The sequence below is a fragment of the Bombina bombina genome, chromosome 3 (genome assembly GCF_027579735.1).
Source record: "Bombina bombina isolate aBomBom1 chromosome 3, aBomBom1.pri, whole genome shotgun sequence".
Lineage (NCBI taxonomy): Eukaryota > Metazoa > Chordata > Amphibia > Anura > Bombinatoridae > Bombina > Bombina bombina.
This window is the reverse complement of record NC_069501.1, coordinates 605,217,248-605,236,609: the sequence shown is the minus strand read 5'-3', so window position 1 is coordinate 605,236,609 and position 19,362 is coordinate 605,217,248. Positions and strand designations below refer to the sequence as shown.

Genomic DNA, 19,362 nt, shown 5'->3' with positions numbered 1-19,362 from the left:
TAGCTACAAGTAACTTACTGGATTTAGAAGATGGCGTGAAAGAGCTAGATATATTTAATACCAGTGACAATCATTTTGAAGACCTTTTTCAACAAGATGCCTCCACAGAAAACAATAACATTGTGTGGGTAGGTGTAATTGATCATATACTCTTCTTTGTAAAAGCTATTAATGGTTTTACATTCTGTAGTGCGTTCTGCGCCCATCCCCCCCCCCCCCGTATTTCACTAACACTGATAGGAAAAATGCATTAAAGCTTTTAGTAGGGTGGTCTTTTTTTTTTCTCTTGTGGTGTATCCAGTCCACGGGTTCATCCATTACTTGTGGGATATTCTCCTTCCCAACAGGAAGTTGCAAGAGGACACCCACACCAGAGCTGTCTATATAGCTCGTCCCCTAACTGCCACCCCCAGTCATTCTCTTGCAACTCTCAACAAAGGAAGTATCAAGAGATATGTGGTGACTTAGTGTAGTTTTACCTTCAATCAAGAGTTTGTTATTTTTAAAACGGTACCGGCGTTGTACTGTTTTTCTCTCAGGCAGAAATTAGAAGAAAAATTCTGCCTGGAGATTTGATGATCTTAGCGGTTTGTAACTAAGGTCCATTGCTGTTCTCACACATAACTGATGAATATGGGAAAACGTCAGTTGGGGGAACGGCCTGCAGATTACCTGCTTTGAGGTATGTTCAGTCTTTTTATTTCTAGAGAGGAATAAGTTCTAGAAAATGCTGACAGAGCCTTGTATATTTGAGGTAAGCCTGATGCAGTGATTTAACAGCGACTGGGATCATGCTTACAAACAGGGTAATACTCATGTTAATATTCATATTAGTGACAAAACGTTCACATGATTTCATAAATAGGATGTTTTTTTCTCTGAGGGAGAAGTCTTTATTTGGGGCCTAGTTTCCACATGGCTAGTCAGATACTCCCAGGAGTATTTTCTTAAGGCCCCTCTGACATCAGTACATGGTGGGAGGGGCCTATTTTAGCACTCTAACTGTGCAGTTTTAATACAGACTGACATCCAGCTTCCCTAGAAGAGTTCTCTGGCATCTGAGAACCATTTCAAAGGGGTTATTTCTGCACAAAATCGTATTTAAGGGCAGGTAGGAGCCTCAGCAGAGCTGTGGCATGGTGCTCAATTGATTACATTTTTTTTTTAACGTTTTTCAATCCGGTTTGGGGCCTAAGGGGTTAATCATCCATTTGCAAGTGGGTGCAATGTTGCTTTAGTCCCTTACACATACTGTAAAAATTTCAAAGATTTTACTGTATTTTTTCACTATTTTTTCACTCTTAAAGGCAGAGTAACGTTTTTGTTTAATTGCTGTTTCACCTTTATTAAAGTGTTTTCCAAGCTTGCTTGTCTCATTACTAGTCTGTTAAACATGTCTGACATAGAGGAAACTCCTTGTTCAATATTTTTGGAAGCCATTGTGGAACCCCCTCTTAGAATGTGTACCAAATGTACTGAAATTTCTATAAACTATAAAGACCATATTATGGCGCTTAAAGATTTATCTCCAGGGGATTCTCTGACCAAAAAGAGGGAGATTATGCCATCTAGCTCTCCCAATGTGTCAGAACATATAACTCCCGCTCAAGTGACGCCAAGTACATCTAGCGCGTCTAATTCTTTTACCTTACAGGGCATGGCGGCAGTTATGAATGCTACCCTCACAGAGGTATTCTCCAAACTGCCAGGGCACAAGGAAAGCGAGACGGCTTTGGGGCTAGAATTAATACAGAGCTTTCTGACGCTTTATTGCCCGTGTCTGATATACCCTCACAATGCTCAGAAGCCGAGGCAGGTGAGCTTCTATCTGTGGGTGACATTTCAGACTCAGGGAAGGCGTTACTTCAGTCTGATTCTGAGATGACAGCGTTTAAATTTACGCTTGAACACCTCCGCTTATTGCTTAGGGAGGTTTTAGCGACTCTGGATGACTGTGACCCCGTCATTGTTCCAGAGAAATTGAGTAAAATGGACAAATACTTTGCAGTGCCTTTTTACACTGATTTTTCAGTCCCTAAGAAGAGGTTTTCGGAAATTACTAAGGAATGGGATAGACCAGGTGTGCCGTTCTCTCCCCCTCCTGCTTTTAAAAAGATGTTTCCAATAGATGCCACCATACGGGACTCGTGGCAGACGGTCCTAAGGTGGAGGGAGCAGTCTCCACCCTAGCTAAGCGTACAACTATCCCCGTCGAGGACAGTTGTGCTTTCCTAGATCCTATGGATAAAAAAATTGGGTCTCCTTAAGAAAATTTTTATACATCAAGGTTTTATTCTCCAGCCTCTTGCATGCATTGCCCCAGTTACTGCTGCAGCAACTTTTTGGTTTGAGTCTCTTGAGGAGGCTCTACAGGTGGAGACCCCGTTAGACGATATTCTAGACAGGATTAAAGCTCTTAAGTTAGCGAACTCAATTTCTGACGCCATTTCATTTAGCCAAGCTAACGGCTAAGAATTCAGGTTTTGCCATTTTGGTGCGTAGGGCGCTATGGCTTAAGTCCTGGTCAGCAGATGTTACTTCAAAGTCTAAGCTTCTTAACATCCCCTTCAAGGGACAGACCCTATTCGGGCCCGGTCTGAAGGAGATCATTTCTGATATTACTGGAGGAAAAGGTCACACCCTTCCTCAGAATAGGTCCAATAAGTTAAGGACCAAACAGAATAATTTTTGTTCCTTTCGAAACTTCAAGAGTGGCGCAGCTTCAGTTAACTAATGCAAAACAAGAGGGAAATTTCGCCCAGTCCAAACCAGTCTGGAGACCTAACCAGGCTTGGAACAAGGGGAAGCAGGCCAAGAAACCTGCGGCTGCCTCGAAGACAGCATGAAGGAGTAGCCCCCGATCCAGGACCGGATCTAGTGGGGGGCAGACTCTCTTACCCCAGGCTTGGGCAAGAGACGTCCAGGATCCCTGGGCATTAGAGATTGTATCTTCTGGACTTCAAAGCTTCATCTCTAAAGGGGAGATTTCATCTCTCACAATTATCTGTAAACCAGATAAAGAGAGAGGCATTCTTACATTGTGTTAAAGACCTGCTGGTTATGGGAGTGATCCACCCAGTTCCAAGGGAGGAACAGGGGCAGGGCTTCTATTCAAATCTGTTTATAGTTCCCAAAAAAGAGGGAACTTTAAGACCAATCTTGGATCTCAAGATCCTAAACAAATTTCTCAGGGTCCCATCCTTCAAGATGGAGACTATTCGAACCATCCTCCCTATGATCCAGGAGGGTCAATATATGACTACCGTGGACTTAAAGGATGCTTATCTCCACATTCCGATTCAGAGATCATCATCAGTTCCTCAGGTTCGCCTTCTTAGACAGGCATTACCAGTTTGTGGCTCTTCCCTTCGGGTTAGCCACGGCACCAAGAATCTTTACGAAGGTTCTAGGGTCCCTACTGGCTCCTTACCTAGATGACATTCTGATACTGGCGTCGACTTTTCAAATCGCCAAGTCCCGTACGGACATTGTTCTGGCTTTTCTGAGGTCTCACGGGTGGAAGGTGAACGAAGAAAAGAGTTCTCTCTCCCCTCTCACAAGTTTCCTTCCTAGGAACACTGATAGATTCAGTAGAAATGAGAATTTTTCTAACAGAGGTCAGGTTATCAAAGCTTCTAACTTCCTGCCATGCTCTTCATTCCACTTCTCGGCCGTCGGTGGCTCAGTGTATGGAAGTAATCGGCCTAATGATAACGGCAATGGACAGTTCCGTTTTGCCCGCCTACATCTCAGAACACTGCAACTTTGCATGCTCAATCAGTGGAATGGGGATTACACAGATTTGTCCCCTCTGCTAAATCTGGATCAAGAGACCAGAGATTCTCTTCTCAGGTGGTTCTCTCGGGTCCATCTGTCCAGGGGAGTTTCCGCAGGCCAGTGTGGACAATAGTCACGACAGATGCCAGCCTTCTGGGCTGGGGTGCAGTCTAACTCCCTGAAGGCTCAGGGTTCGTGGACTCGGGAGGAAGCCCTCTTTCCGATAAACATTCTGGAACTGAGCGATATTCAATGCTCTTCTGGCTTGGCCTCAACTAGCTGCGGTCAGGTTCATCAGATTTCAGTCAGACAATATCATGACTGTAGCCTATATCAACCATCAGGGGGGGAAAAGAAGCCCCCTGGCAATGTTGGAGGTTTCAAAGAGAATTCTATGGGCAGAGGTTCACTCTTGCCATCTCTCGGCTATCCATATCCCAGGAGTAGAGAACTGGGAGGCGGATTTTCTAAGTCGGCAGACTTTTCATCTGGGGGAGTGGGAGCTCCATCCGGAGGTATTTGCCCAGCTGATTCAACTATGGGGCAAACCAGAAGTGGATCTGATGGCGTCTCGTCAGAACGCCAAGCTTCTCTGTTACGGGTCCAGGTCAAGGGATCCCCAGGCAGCGCTGATAGATGCTCTAGCAGTGCCCTGGTCCTTCAGCCTGGCTTGTGTTCCCACCATTTCCTCTCCTCCCTCGTCTGATTGCCAAGATCAAGCAGGAGAGAGCTTTGGTGATTTTGATAGCACCTGCGTTGCCACGCAGGACTTGGTATGCAGATCTGGTGGACATGTCATCCCTTCCACCATGGACTCTGCCGCTGAGGCAGGACCTTCTACTCCAAGGTCCATTCAAACATCCAAATCTAATATCTCTGTGTCTGACTGCTTGGAGATTGAACGCTTTATTTTATCAAAACGTGGTTTCTCCGAGTCGGTCATTGATACCTTAATTCAGGCTCGAAAGCCTGTCACCAGGAAAATCTATCATAAGATATGGTGTAAATATCTTCATTGGTGTGAATCCAAGGGTTACTCATGGAGTAAAGTTAGGATTCCTAGGATATTATCTCTTCTCCAAGAAGGATTGGAGAAGGGATTGTCAGCTAGTTCCTTAAAGGGACAGATTTCTGCTCTGTCTATTCTTCTGCACAAGCGTCTGGCAGATGTTCCAGACGTTCAGGCGTTTTGTCAGGCTTTAGCTAGAATCAAGCCTGTGTTTAAACCTGTTGCTCTGCCATGGAGTTTAAATTTAGTTCTTAAAGTTCTTCAAGGGGTTCTGTTTGAAACTCCTGCATTCCATAGATATCAAGCTTTTATCTTGGAAAGTTCTGTTTTTGGTAGCTATCTCTTCGGCTCGAAGAGTTTCAGAGTTATCTGCCTTACAGTGTGATTCCCCTTATCTGATATTCCATAGATAAGGTAGTGTTGCGTACCAAACCTGGATTTCTTCCTAAGGTGGTATCTAATAAGAATATCAATCAGGAGATTGTAGTTCCTTCACTGTCCTAATCCTTCAAAGAAGGAACGTCTATTACACAATCTTGATGTGGTTCGTGCTTTAAAGTTTTATTTACAAGCTACTAAGGATTTTTGTCAAACATCTGCATTGTTGTCTACTCTGGATAGAGGAGAGGCCAAAAGGCTTCGGCATCTTCTCTTTTTGGCTGAGAAGTATAATCCGTTTAGCTTATGAGACTGCTGGCCAGCAACCTCCTGAAAGAATTACAGCTCATTCCACATGGGCTTTTAAAAATGAGGTCTCTGAACAGATTTGTAAGGCAGCAACTTGGTCTATGCTTCATACTTTTTCTAAATTCTACAAATTTGATACTTTTGCTTCCTCGGAGGCTATTTTTGGGAGAAAGGTCTTGCAGGCAGTGGTGCCTTCCGTTTAAGTTCCTGCCTTGTCCCTCCCTTCATCCGTCTCCTAAAGCTTTGGTATTGGTATCCCACAAGTAATGGATGAACCCGTGGACTGGATACACCTTACAAGAGAAAACAAAATTTATGCTTACCTGATTTCTTTCTCTTGTGGTGTATCAAGTCCACGGCCCGCCCTGTCATTTTAAGGCAGGTGTTTTTTTTTATTTTTAAACTAATCACCACTGCACCCTATAGTTTCTCCTTTTTTTTTTTCTTGTCTTCGGTCGAATGACTGGGGGTGGTAGTTAGGGGAGGAGCTATATAGACAGCTCTGCTGTGGGTGTCCTCTTGCAACTTCCTTGCAACCTAATATACTGTTAATAGTCATGTACCAATAAGACACACCCAATAAGTCACGTGGGGCATATACTTAAATAACAGGGCTCACTTTCTTTAGAATGTCACAGGAGCAAAGTTTGTTGTGAAAGAGCATTTTATTTTAAAAACCATTTTATGAACCCAATATAATTTCCCCCCCCCCCTTCTTGCATTAGAATGCTTTTTAAAAGGTTCTGCCTCAATATTGTAAGTAGGCTTCTACTTTAAAGCGTTTCTGGTTCTCACAAAGTTAGGTTCATGGCAGCTTGTACTCAACCTTCTAACAGTAGACAGTAATGGAATAAGTATGCATGATATCCATAAAGTATTTCTGGTGTTAAATCTAAAAACTCAAACCTCCATATCTCTATGGCTGCATTTTTTTTTTTTGTGCCATGGAACAAACCATTCCAGTTTCTTTACCCTGTTTAGATAGGTCCCCATGCCACAAACATTTTATAACTGTACAAGTACTCTTTAAACTCTACTATGAATAGGCATTAAACGGTTTCATAACATGTTTATTGTGGCTTTGATTTGCTTGTTGAACCATTGAAAATAAAACTAGCTGGTTATGACAAATTAGTGTAATTGGTAGTAAGAGGGTTACTTTCTAGGGTAGCCATGGAGTATAATTTTTAGACTTTTTTTAAAAATGGGGAAGGGTTAAACTATTTAGCTTTATTTTCTGAACTATTCAGTCACTTAATTTTTTTTTTTTAGCCTAAAGTTTTTTTACTTTTGAAAGCAAGTACATATATTTAACTCGCATGCAAGTTAGGTTTGTTTGTTTGTTCTCTATCCTGACAAAGTAGTTTTGTATTTCTCTCATCCAGAGAAGAGACTTTAGGCAGACCAATGAACGGGTTTGTGATGCAAAAAATATATACAAAGGATTCCTGTGGATTTATTTTATATTGTTGTAACCTCAAATGATGAAGGCGCCTCACAGGGACCACATATTTTACTAAGGCAATTCCGCGTAGATAGTTCTGAAGACCTATGTAAGGCAATGTGTAATAAATCTATCGCACTAGCAATTGGATGTCAAAGTAGCACTTGCCAAGCAATGCTCCCTTCATATTTGTCAATGCTTTCATAAAAATGGAATCTGACAGGGTCATATAGCCACCTAAAGGTAGTGTTTGGGGTTGTCCTTCCCCTTTTTAAAGATAAGAACTTTTAAACTTAAGGAGACTTCTTTCATTTTTACTATCTTTTCGAGTTCTGTTGCACTTTTGGGAGAAAAAGCTAGTAATGGGGAATTTCTGATGTGGTGGCTTTATTTTTTTTTTATTTTTTTCCCCATCAATGCAAATTTTCAGTCTATCATTAGTATTAGTAATATACAATAGTATATTAACAGATCATAATATAAAGCTGAAAGCTGTTGGGGATAATACTGCAATTATTTAAAGATTTGAACCTGCACTTTCGTAACATTAAAATTATTCCTTTTTAAAATTGTTTTATTTGTTTCTTAGGAATTAGATGATGGACTGGATGAAGCATTTTCAAGGTAATTTTATCTTTCGTTGTCAATGCTGATAGCAGTAGTCACCAGATCCTATTTGTCAGATGTACCCAAGACTAAAAGGGACAGTAAACACCATGTAATTGCCAGACCTTTTATCTTTTGTTGCTATAGAATAATAAATCAGCCAAGTATTAGCATTTTCTTTCATCAGATGGTGAGTTACGCATCACATGTGGGAATCCCCCTCCTGACCACTTGTAGGGAACAAAACGCCTCAACACATTACAGCTTTAAATCCCATTTCCCATGATCTTCAGTCATTTTCTTTTGCCTCCTTGATGAGCAGTGATGTGAGGCTCTCAAATATGTGGATGTCACAAGATTTTTTGCTTAAGGGAAGTTTTTCCCCACGACCAAATATTATTGCTCATTCTACTAGAGCAGTTGTCACTACTTGGGCCTTTTGGTTTTAACACTTGGTAGTCTCAAGCTTCAGTGCTTGGGTATATATTCCCACAACTCGTAGGCTCTCACCATCTGATTTAAAAATAAAAAAAATGCTTACCTGGTGTCTTTTGCCTCCTAGTGATCAGGAGGGGAATTCTGTGGATTTTGTTTATATAGCCACACTCCACATTTTACCCTAGTTGGAGGAGCCAATCTGGGCTTTCATCTATAATCAAGGCAAGCAACTGCCAAAGTTAGTATTAAGTAAAATTGTGTACACATGTTGCAGGGTTTTCCTTGAAGTTGTCAAGCAATTTATAAATATCAAAACTTTAAATGCCCCTTAATTTTCAACGCTAAATTACGTGAGGTTTATATATATATATATATATATATATATATATTACAAAGTCCATGTCATTATGAATAACTAAACCTTTATATAAAAATCTCAAGGTGTCTACGGTCCCTTTATAAAAAAATAAAAATAAATGTGCTTAAATTTAAGCTGATATGGAGCGATTTTCAAATGTAATATAAAATGTAAGTCCTAAATTTTCTGTATCCCTAATTGACCTAATCAATATCGATTAGTTATTGCATTGCTGCCTTTTAGCTGAAGTGGCTACATCAGTTGTAAGTCTGGATTTGCTTTTACAAATATGTCAAACAGGTGGTGGTTTAGTTATTTAAAAAATATTGCAAATATATTTCACTTATTACAAGGAATTTATTTTTTTTTACAATTTATGCAGAAATTAACATAACAAGTTGATGTCCCTTTTTAAAGTACAGTTAAATGGTCTTGCAGAGGGAAGCATCCATACAGTGTACAGAGGGGGAGGGACTTCCATTATATAGACCCATTATAAACACTAAACATGCTTTTAATTCTCTCAAACAATATGAGGATGCTCATACCAGCCAGTGTTCTACCTGGGTGTAGCTAGATTTCAGCCCTGTGATTTTTTTTTCTTTTTTTTTCTGTACCTTCTAAAGCATAGCTCACACTAGTCTTTGTGCTTATTGTGCTTTTTTTTAAAAAAAGCCTTTGCTAATCTTTTTAATTGTCCATATATGCATTGGTTCCAGAACAGCTTTCTTAATTTCTGAAACAAGCTTTTTGTATTTTTCCCTCACACCTTGTTTGTAGGGTGGTGGTGCAACATCTGGTCTTCCTCCTCTCCAAACAAAACCTAATTTATTTTATGTAGGTGATAAGAGTCCACAATCTATTGCTCATGGGGATTACCTTTCCTGCCACTAGGAGGCAAAGATTTCCAAACCTGAGCTTTATAGAAGCCCTCCCCCCTCTAAAGTAATCAGTCTTGTTTTTGCCTCTGCTGGTAGGTGAAAATGAAGATGTGCAAGATTTTTTTTTTTTTTTTTAAAAAAAAGGATAACTATATTAACATTTAGTGCAGGAAACTTCCTGGGCATTTATTTGGCTTTTACTCCAGGACATGCTTTGAAACCTTTTACTAATAACATTCCCAGTACTAGCTTTTTGTGGTAACTGTTTGGAGGCAATTCTATCTCATGGTAGAATCCAGTAGGAATGCCTTTGGCTAGCTTACTTTACCACATATATTCTTTGAGCTCAGAGGGATATATATTTCTCCTGTTAAGTGTAGTCAGTCCACGGGTCATCATTACTTCTGGGATATTAACTCCTCCCCAACAGGAAGTGCAAGAGGATCACCCAAGCAGAGCTGCTATATAGCTCCTCCCCTCTACATCACACCCAGTCATTCTCTTGCACCCAACTAATAGATAGGATGTGTGAGAGGACTGTGGTGATTATACTTAGTTTTTATATCTTCAATCAAAAGTTTGTTATTTTAAAACAGCACCGGAGTGTGTTGTTCCTTCTCAGGTAGAATTTGAAGAAGAATCTACCTGAGTTTTTTGTATGATTTTAGCCGGCGTAGCTAAGATTCATTTTGCTGTTCTCGGCCATTCTGAGGAGTGAGGTAAACTTCAGATCAGGGGACAGCGGGCAGGTTCACCTGCAAAGAGGTATGTAGCAGTATATTATTTTCTGAGGAATGGAATTGACTGAGAAAATACTGCCAATACCGATATAATGTAAGTTCAGCCTTAAATGCAGTAGTAGCAACTGGTATCAGGCTGTTATGTATATATGTTTACACTTCAGTATTCTGGGGAATGGCACTTCACTGGGATAATACTGTATGCATATAACTTTTAGCCTAACTTGCAGTGGGAACGACTAGCAGCAGGCTTTTTAATGACACTTTATTTTATTTGATTTTAAACGTTTTGCTGGCATGTTAAATAGTTTATTTATCTGAGGTACTGGGTGAAAAATTGTCTTGAACTGTTTTTCCACTTGGCTGTCGTTTATTTTAATTTAAGACAGTTTACTGAACTTCCCTCACTGTTGTGTGTGAGGGGGAAGGGCCTATTTTGGCGCTTTTGATACGCATCAGAAATTCAGTCACAAGTCTGTTTCCTTCCCTGCATGATCCGGATCGTCTCTACAGAGCTCAAGGGTCTTCAAAAATTATTTTGAGGGAGGTAATCACTCACAGCAGACCTGTGAGATTGTGCTTTGACTGTGATAAAAAACGTTATATTTTGTACATTTTTTTTTTTTTTTTTTTTTGCTATTTAAGGGTTAGTTATCCATTGCTAATGGGGGCAATCCTTTGCTAATTTGTGTTTTTACCGGGAAAAATTTGATTTTTATAGTTCTCCGGTTCATAATTTTTTTTTTTTTTTTTTCTGTGTTTCTTAAAGGCACAGTACGTTTTTCATATTACTTGTAAATTGAGTTGAAAAGTATTTCCAAGCTTGCTAGTTTAATTGCTAGTGTGTTAAACATGTCTGACTCAGAGGAATATCTCTGTGCTATATGTGCAAAAGCCAAGGTGGAGCCCAATAGAAATTTATGTACTAATTGCATTGATGCTACTTTAAATAAAAGTCAATCGGTACAAATTGAACATCATTCACCAAACAACAAGGGGGAAGTTATGCCGACTAACTTGCCTCACGTGTCAGTACCTGCATCTCCCGCTCGGGAGGTGCGTGATATTGTAGCGCCAAGTACTTCAGGGCGGCCATTACAAATCACATTACAGGACATGGCTAATGTTATGACTGAAGTTTTGTCTAAATTACCAGAGCTTAGAGGTAAGCGAGATCACTCTGGGGTGAGAACAGAGTGCGCTGATAATAATAGGGCCATGTCAGATACTGCGTCACAGTTGTCAGAACATGAGGACGGAGAGCTTCAATCTGCAGGTGACGGATCTGATCCCAATAGAGTGGATTCAGACATTTCAAACTTTAAGTTTAAGCTAGAAAACCTCTGTGTACTGCTAGGGGAGGTATTAGCGGCTCTGAATGATTGTAACACCGTTGCAATTCCAGAGAAATTATGTAGGCTGGATAGATACTATGCGGTACCGGCGAGTACTGACGTATTTCCTATACCTAGGAGGCTTACAGAGATAATTAGGAGTGGGATAGGCCCGGTGTACCCTTTTCCCCCCCTCCTGTATTTAGAAAAATGTTTCCAATAGACGCCACCACACGGGACTTATGGCAGACGATCCCTAAGGTGGAGGGAGCGGTTTCTACTCTGGCTAAGCGTACCACTATCCCGGTGGAGGATAGCTGTGCCTTTTCAGATCCAATGGATAAAAAGTTAGAGGGTTACCTTAAGAAAATGTTTGTTCAACAAGGTTTTATATTGCAACCCCTTGCATGTATTGCGTCTGTCACAGCTGCGGCCGCTTTTTGGTCCGAGTCTCTGGAAGAGTCTCTTGACTCAATAACTATAGATGAGATTTCAAATAAGCTTAAAACCCTTAAGCTAGCTAATTCATTTATTTCAGATGCCGTAGTACATTTAACTAAACTTACGGCTAAGAATTCCGGATTCGCCATTCAGGCACGTAGAGCACTGTGGCTAAAATCCTGGTCAGCTGATGTTACTTCTAAATCTAAATTACTTAACATACCTTTCAAAGGGCAGACCTTATTCGGGCCCGGTTTGAAAGAAATTATCGCTGACATTACAGGAGGTAAAGGCCATGCCCTGCCTCAAGACAGAGCCAAACCTAGGGCTAGACAGTCTAATTTTCGTACCTTTCGTAACTTCAAGGCAGGAGCAGCATCAACTTCCTCTGCACCAAAACAGGAAGGAGCTGTTGCTCGCTACAGACAAGGCTGGAAACCTAACCAGTCCTGGAACAAGGGCAAGCAGGCCAGAAAACCTGCTGCTGCCCCTAAGACAGCATGAATTGAGGGCCCCCGATCCGGGAACGGATCTAGTGGGGGGCAGACTCTCTCTCTTCGCCCAGGCTTGGGCAAGAGATGTCCAGGATCCCTGGGCTTTAGAAATCATATCTCAGGGATATCTTCTGGACTTCAAAACCTCTCCCCCAAAAGGGAGATTTCATCTTTCAAGGTTGTCAACAAACCAAATAAAGAAAGAGGCGTTTCTACGCTGTGTACAAAATCTCTTACTAATGGGAGTGATCCACCCGGTTCCGCGGTCGGAGCACGGACAGGGGTTTTACTCAAATCTGTTTGTGGTTCCCAAGAAAGAAGGAACCTTCAGACCAATCTTGGATTTAAAGATCCTAAACAAATTCCTAAGAGTTCCATCGTTCAAAATGGAAACTATTCGGACAATCTTACCCATGATCCAAAAGGGTCAGTACATGACCACAGTGGATTTAAAGGACGCTTACCTTCACATACCGATTCACAAAGATCATTACCGGTATCTAAGGTTTGCCTTCCTAGACGGGCATTACCAGTTTGTAGCTCTTCCATTCGGATTGGCTACGGCTCCAAGAATCTTCACAAGGTTCTGGGCGCTCTTCTGTCGGTACTAAGACCGCAAGGAATTTCGGTAGCTCCGTACCTAGACGACATTCTGATACAAGCTTCAAGCTTTCAAACTGCCAAGTCTCATACAGAGTTAGTACTGGCATTTCTAAGGTCGCATGGGTGGAAGGTGAACGAAAAGAAGAGTTCTCTCTTTCCACTCACAAGAGTTCCCTTCTTAGGGACTCTGATAGATTCTGTAGAAATGAAGATCTACCTGACAGAAGACAGGTTAACAAAGCTTCAAAATGCTTGCCGTGTCCGTCCTTCCTTCCATTCAACACCCGTCAGTAGCTCAATGCATGGAGGTAATCGGCTTAATGGTAGCAGCAATGGACATAGTACCCTTTGCACGCCTACATCTCAGACCGCTGCAATTGTGCATGCTAAGTCAGTGGAATGGGGATTACTCAGATTTGTCCCCTACTCTGAATCTGGATCAAGAGACCAGAAATTCTCTTCTATGGTGGCTTTCTCGGCCACATCTGTCCAGGGGGATGCCATTCAGCAGGCCAGATTGGACAATTGTAACAACAGACGCCAGCCTACTAGGTTGGGGCGCTGTCTGGAATTCTCTGAAGGCTCAGGGATCATGGACTCAGGAGGAGAGTCTCCTTCCAATAAACATTCTGGAATTGAGAGCAGTTCTCAATGCCCTTCTGGCTTGGCCCCAGTTAACAACTCGGGGGTTCATCCGGTTTCAGTCGGACAACATCACGACTGTAGCTTACATCAACCATCAAGGAGGGACAAGAAGCTCCCTAGCGATGATGGAAGTATCAAAGATAATTCGCTGGGCAGAGTCTCACTCTTGCCACCTGTCAGCGATCCACATTCCAGGAGTGGAGAACTGGGAGGCGGATTTCTTAAGTCGTCAGAATTTTCATCCGGGGGAGTGGGAACTTCATCCGGAGGTCTTTGCCCAAATACTTCGACGTTGGGGCAAACCAGAGATAGATCTCATGGTGTCTCGACAGAACGCCAAGCTTCCTTGTTACGGGTCCAGGTCCAGGGACCCGGGAGCGGTCCTGGTAGATGCTTTGACAGCACCTTGGACCTTCGGGATGGCTTATGTGTTTCCACCCTTCCCGATGCTTCCTCGATTGATTGCCAGGATCAAACAGGAGAGAGCATCAGTGATTCTAATAGCGCCTGCGTGGCCACGCAGGACCTGGTATGCAGATCTAGTGGACATGTCATCCTGTCCACCTTGGTCTCTGCCTCTGAGACAGGACCTTCTAATTCAGGGTCCTTTCAAACATCAAAATCTAATTTCTCTGAAGCTGACTGCTTGGAAATTGAACGCTTGATTTTATCAAAGCGTGGATTTTCGGAGTCAGTAATTGATACCTTAATACAGGCTAGGAAACCTGTTACCAGAAAGATTTACCATAAAATATGGCGTAAATACTTACATTGGTGCGAATCCAAGAGTTACTCATGGAGTAAGGTTAGGATTCCTAGGATATTGTCTTTTCTACAAGAAGGTTTAGAAAAGGGTTTATCTGCTAGTTCCTTAAAGGGACAGATCTCAGCTCTGTCCATTCTTTTACACAAACGTCTGTCAGAAGTTCCAGACGTTCAGGCTTTTTGTCAGGCTTTGGCCAGGATTAAGCCTGTGTTTAAAACTGTTGCTCCACCATGGAGCTTAAATTTAGTTCTTAACGTTTTACAGGGTGTTCCGTTTGAACCCCTTCATTCCATTGATATCAAATTGTTATCTTGGAAAGTTCTGTTTTTAATGGCTATTTCCTCGGCTCGAAGAGTCTCTGAGTTATCGGCCTTACATTGTGATTCTCCTTATCTGATTTTTCATTCAGACAAGGTAGTTCTGCGTACTAAACCTGGGTTCTTACCTAAGGTGGTCACTAATAGGAATATCAATCAAGAGATTGTTGTTCCATCATTATGTCCTAATCCTTCTTCAAAGAAGGAACGACTTCTACACAATCTGGATGTAGTCCGTGCCCTGAAATTTTATTTACAGGCAACTAAAGATTTTCGCCAAACTTCTTCCCTGTTTGTCGTTTATTCTGGACAGAGGAGAGGTCAAAAAGCTTCTGCTACCTCTCTCTCCTTTTGGATTCGTAGCATAATACGTTTAGCTTATGAGACTGCTGGACAGCAGCCTCCTGAAAGAATTACAGCTCATTCTACTAGAGCTGTGGCTTCCACTTGGGCCTTTAAGAATGAGGCCTCTCTTGAACAGATTTGCAAGGCTGCAACTTGGTCTTCTCTTCATACTTTTTCCAAATTTTACAAATTTGACACTTTTGCTTCTTCGGAGGCTGTTTTTGGGAGAAAGGTTCTTCAGGCAGTGGTTCCTTCCGTATAAAGATCCTGCCTGTCCCTCCCGTCATCCGTGTACTTTAGCTTTGGTATTGGTATCCCAGAAGTAATGATGACCCGTGGACTGACTACACTTAACAGGAGAAAACATAATTTATGCTTACCTGATAAATTCCTTTCTCCTGTAGTGTAGTCAGTCCACGGCCCGCCCTGTTTTTTATGGCAGGTCTAAATTTTTAAATTATACTCAAGTCACCACTGCACCCTTTAGCTTGTCCTTTCTCGTTGGTTCTCGGTCGAATGACTGGGTGTGACGTAGAGGGGAGGAGCTATATAGCAGCTCTGCTTGGGTGATCCTCTTGCACTTCCTGTTGGGGAGGAGTTAATATCCCAGAAGTAATGATGACCCGTGGACTGACTACACTACAGGAGAAAGGAATTTATCAGGTAAGCATAAATTATGTTTTTTATTTAAAGGAGATGTTTGAATTTCTTAAGATATGGTGAGTCCATGGCATCATCACTTACTGTTGGGAATACCGCACCTGGCCAGCAGGAGGAGGCAAAGAGCACCACAGCCAGGCTATTAAGTATCACTCCCCTTCCCATAAACGCCAGCCATTCTCTTTGCCTTGGTCAATGGAGGAGGTGAAGTTTTGGTGTCTGGCTTTCTATACTAGGTAGAAATCTAATTTTTCTTCAAAGTAGGTTTACTCTGTTCTTTATTTGTTTCTACAGGTCTCTGTGAGGAGTGGTGTCCTCTCATACTGAGTAGGCTGTCCTGCTGGACGGCTAGATGCAGGTAAGTGCCTTTTTGTCTTCTGGGGCTGGGAGACTGACACTGAGGGGATTAACTTTTAAATCTGCATAAATTGTGGGACTAGAACCCTGTGGAAAGGGTTAATTTTGGCAGTAACAGGTTTTTATTTTTAAGGGCTAGATTTATCAATGCTGAGGCGTACAAGGGCACGTATACGCGCCCCTGTACGCCTCAGCTCGCCTGTGACGGGGCGAAATTACCCGCAGGTAATTAACATTGCACACGAGCAATCCCGCCCCCTGCCCGTGCACAGCCAATCACGCGCGGGCAGGAGCTGTCAATCTCCTCGGTCGGACTCGACCGAGGAGATTTCATTTCGCCACAATAGAGGTGGCGAAGATCTTAGGGAAGCAGCGGTCTGGTGACCACTGCTTGATAAATTGCGGCGAGCAAGTTCTTGTGAGAACCTGCTGCAGGGGCTTGATAAATCTAGCCCTAAGTGTTTAAGTGGAGACTGGGAGTAATACTCATTTATTGAGGAAAGAGTTTACTTTTATTTGGCTCATGACAGTCACTTTCTTTAATTTTTTTTATTTTGTTCCAGTCATTGCAGGAACTTAGTGAACTTATTTTTAGCCTTTTTCCTGTAGCTGATGCTACAGAAAACGGTTTCATTTTGTATTTATCCATTCCGTCTAGAGCTTTAAGCTAGTGGCGCAACTTCACAAGCCGGTCATGTGACCTCTGAGCTTCTCCGGGTAGAAGTACGGAGTGTTTGCAACGCAAGCAGAAATTGCCTGGGAAGCGTGTTTTCTTGGATAGTGTTCTCTTCCTTCACTTGATCACTTTGAGGGGGCAGGTAAGCACATAGACTGAGGTGTAGAGGTGCACTATAGGATTTTTATGGGCACATATGAATTTTTTTGAGCCTCAAGCCTTAATTCTCATTTTTATCTTTAGTACTTTGTTTTTACCGCTTTTTTTATTTAATGTCACAGTTAAAAAAATTTTTTTTTTTTGCTCAAATTTTTTTTTTGCTCAATTTTTTTTTTTCTCTTGCATAATGGATCAGGATCCTTCTATGGACAGGTGTATCCTTTGCTTGGATAGTCATGTGGTGCCACCTATGCAATTTTTGTTCCGCATGCATAGAGGGGACTTGAAAACAAATTCATATTTTTTTTATTTTTTTTTTGAGCCAAATGTCTCAGGACGATGCTGTTCAGGTTTTGCCACAGCTTTCTCCTCAACCGTCCCAAGCCTTAACGGCGTTACCTGCAGTGCCCTGCGGTTCCTCAATCTCCAGGAGGAGTCTATTTTCAAGCAAATTTTGTTGCCCAGATATCTTCTGCAGCGTTAAAGATAAGGCGGTTCTTCGTACTAAGCTAGGTTTCCTTCCTAAAGTTGTTTAGGATAGAAATATTAATCAGGAAATTGTTGTTCTTTCACTATGTCCTAATCCTTCTTCTCATAAGGAACTTGGGTGTTGTGCGTGCTCTTCTGTCTACAGGATCCTGTTTCTCTGGGAAACGTAAAGATCAGAAAACTACTGCTACTTTCTCTTGTTAAGTGTGTTCAGTCCACGGGTCATCCATTACTTATGGGATATATTCTCCTTCCCAACAGGAAGTTGCAAGAGGATCACCCAAGCAGAGCTGCTATATAGGAGGTCGCAAGAGGAGTTGGAGTTTTTTACTTAATTATTCTTCAATCAAAAGTTTGTTATTTTAAATGGCACCGGAGTGTGCTGTTTTTCTATCTCAGGCAGTATTTGGAAGAAGAATCTGCCTGCGTTTTCTATGATCTTAGCAGGCGTAACTAAGATCCACTGGCTGTTCTCGACTTTCTGAGGAGTGGGGTAACTTCAGAAAATGGGAATAGCATGCGGGGTCCCCCGCAAATGAGGTATGTGCAGTACAATATTTTCTGGGAATGGAATTGACTTAAGAAAACACTGCTGTTACCCATATGATGTAAGTACAGCCTTAAATGCAGTAGTAGCGACTGGTATCAGGCTGATAAATGTATGCACAGTCGAGTTATTTTCTAGGGACTAGAATTTGACTGAGAAAATACTGTTAATACTGAAATAATGCTTAAGCCTTATCTGCAGTAGAAGCGACTGGTAGCAGGCTTAGTGATAACTTTGCATGACATTGAAAGTTTGTTATTAAAACGTTTACTGGCATGTTATTCGTTTTGTGAGGTACTTTGGTGATAAATCCTTTTGGGCATGATTTTTTTCCACATGGCTAACTTATTTTTCTGCATAGAAACAGTTATATCAGGTCTCCCACTGTTGTAATGTGAGTGGGAGGGGCCTTTTTTAGCGCCTTGTTGCGCAGTTAAAATTCTAGCACAGTCTTCCTGCTTCTTCCTCCTTGATCCAGGACGTCTAGAGAGCTCAGGGGTCTTCAAAATTAGTTTTTAAGGGAGGTAATCAGTCACAGCAGACCTGTGACAGTGTTTGACTGTGATAAAAGCATTAAATCTTAATTTGATATCCGCTTTTGGGTATTGAGGGGTTAATCATCCTTTTGCTAATGGGTGCAATCCTCTGCTACTTAATACATTTACCGTTAAGAATCGTTGACTATAACTGAATTAGTTCTGTTATTCAACTGTTTTTAAAAGCGCTGCAGCGTTTTTTATATTGCTTGTAAACTCATTGAAAGTAATTTCCAAGCTTGCTAGCTTCATTGCTAGTCTGTTTAAACATGTCTGATACAGAGGAATCTGCTTGTTCATTATGTTCAAAAGCCGATGTGGAGCCCAATAGAAATATGTGTACCAATTGTATTGATATTACTTTGAATAAAAGTCAATCTGTACCGATAAAGAAATTATTACCAGACAACGAGGGGGAAGTTATGCCGTCTAACTCTCCTTACGTGTCAGTACCTTCGTCTCCCGCTCGGGAGGTGCGTGAGATTGAGGCGCCAAGTACATCAAGGCTCTTACAAATCACTTTACATGATATGGCTAATGTTATGAAAGAAGTATTATACAATATGCCCGAGTTAAGAGGCAAGCGCGATAGCTCTGGGTTAAGGACAGAGCGCGCCGATGACACGAGAGCCATGTCTGATACTGCGTCACAATTTGCAGAACATGAGGACGGAGAGCTTCATTCTGTGGGTGACGGTTCTGATTCGGGGAGACCGGATTCAGAAATTTCAAATTTTTAATTTAAGCTTGAGAACCTCCGCATGTTGCTAGGGGAGGTGTTAGCGGCTCTGAATGATTGACACTGTGGCAATCCCAGAGAAATTATGTAGGCTGGATAAATACTATGCGGTACCAGTGTGTACTGACTTTTTTCCTATACCAAAAAGGCTTACAGAAATTATTAGCAAGGAGTGGGATAGACCTGGTGTGCCCTTTTCCCCTCTGATATTTAGAAAAATGTTGCCTATAAACGCCGCCACACGAGACTTATGGCAGACGGTCCCTAAGGTGGAGGGAGCAGTTTCTACTTTAGACAAGCGTACCACTATCCCG

The 19,362-nt window shown here is 41.9% G+C and overlaps 1 protein-coding gene across 1 annotated transcript in view; it reads left to right on the top strand.

The window, feature by feature from the left end:
- LDLRAP1 (low density lipoprotein receptor adaptor protein 1) overlaps nucleotides 1-19,362 on the top strand; it is a 161,478-nt gene that overhangs the window by 103,022 nt on the left and 39,094 nt on the right. Inside the window, exons 6-7 of the mRNA XM_053705385.1 lie at nucleotides 4-128; nucleotides 7,507-7,541. Of these exons, the coding sequence (XP_053561360.1) occupies nucleotides 4-128; nucleotides 7,507-7,541 (160 nt within the window). The remainder of the gene's footprint in view (nucleotides 1-3; nucleotides 129-7,506; nucleotides 7,542-19,362) is intronic.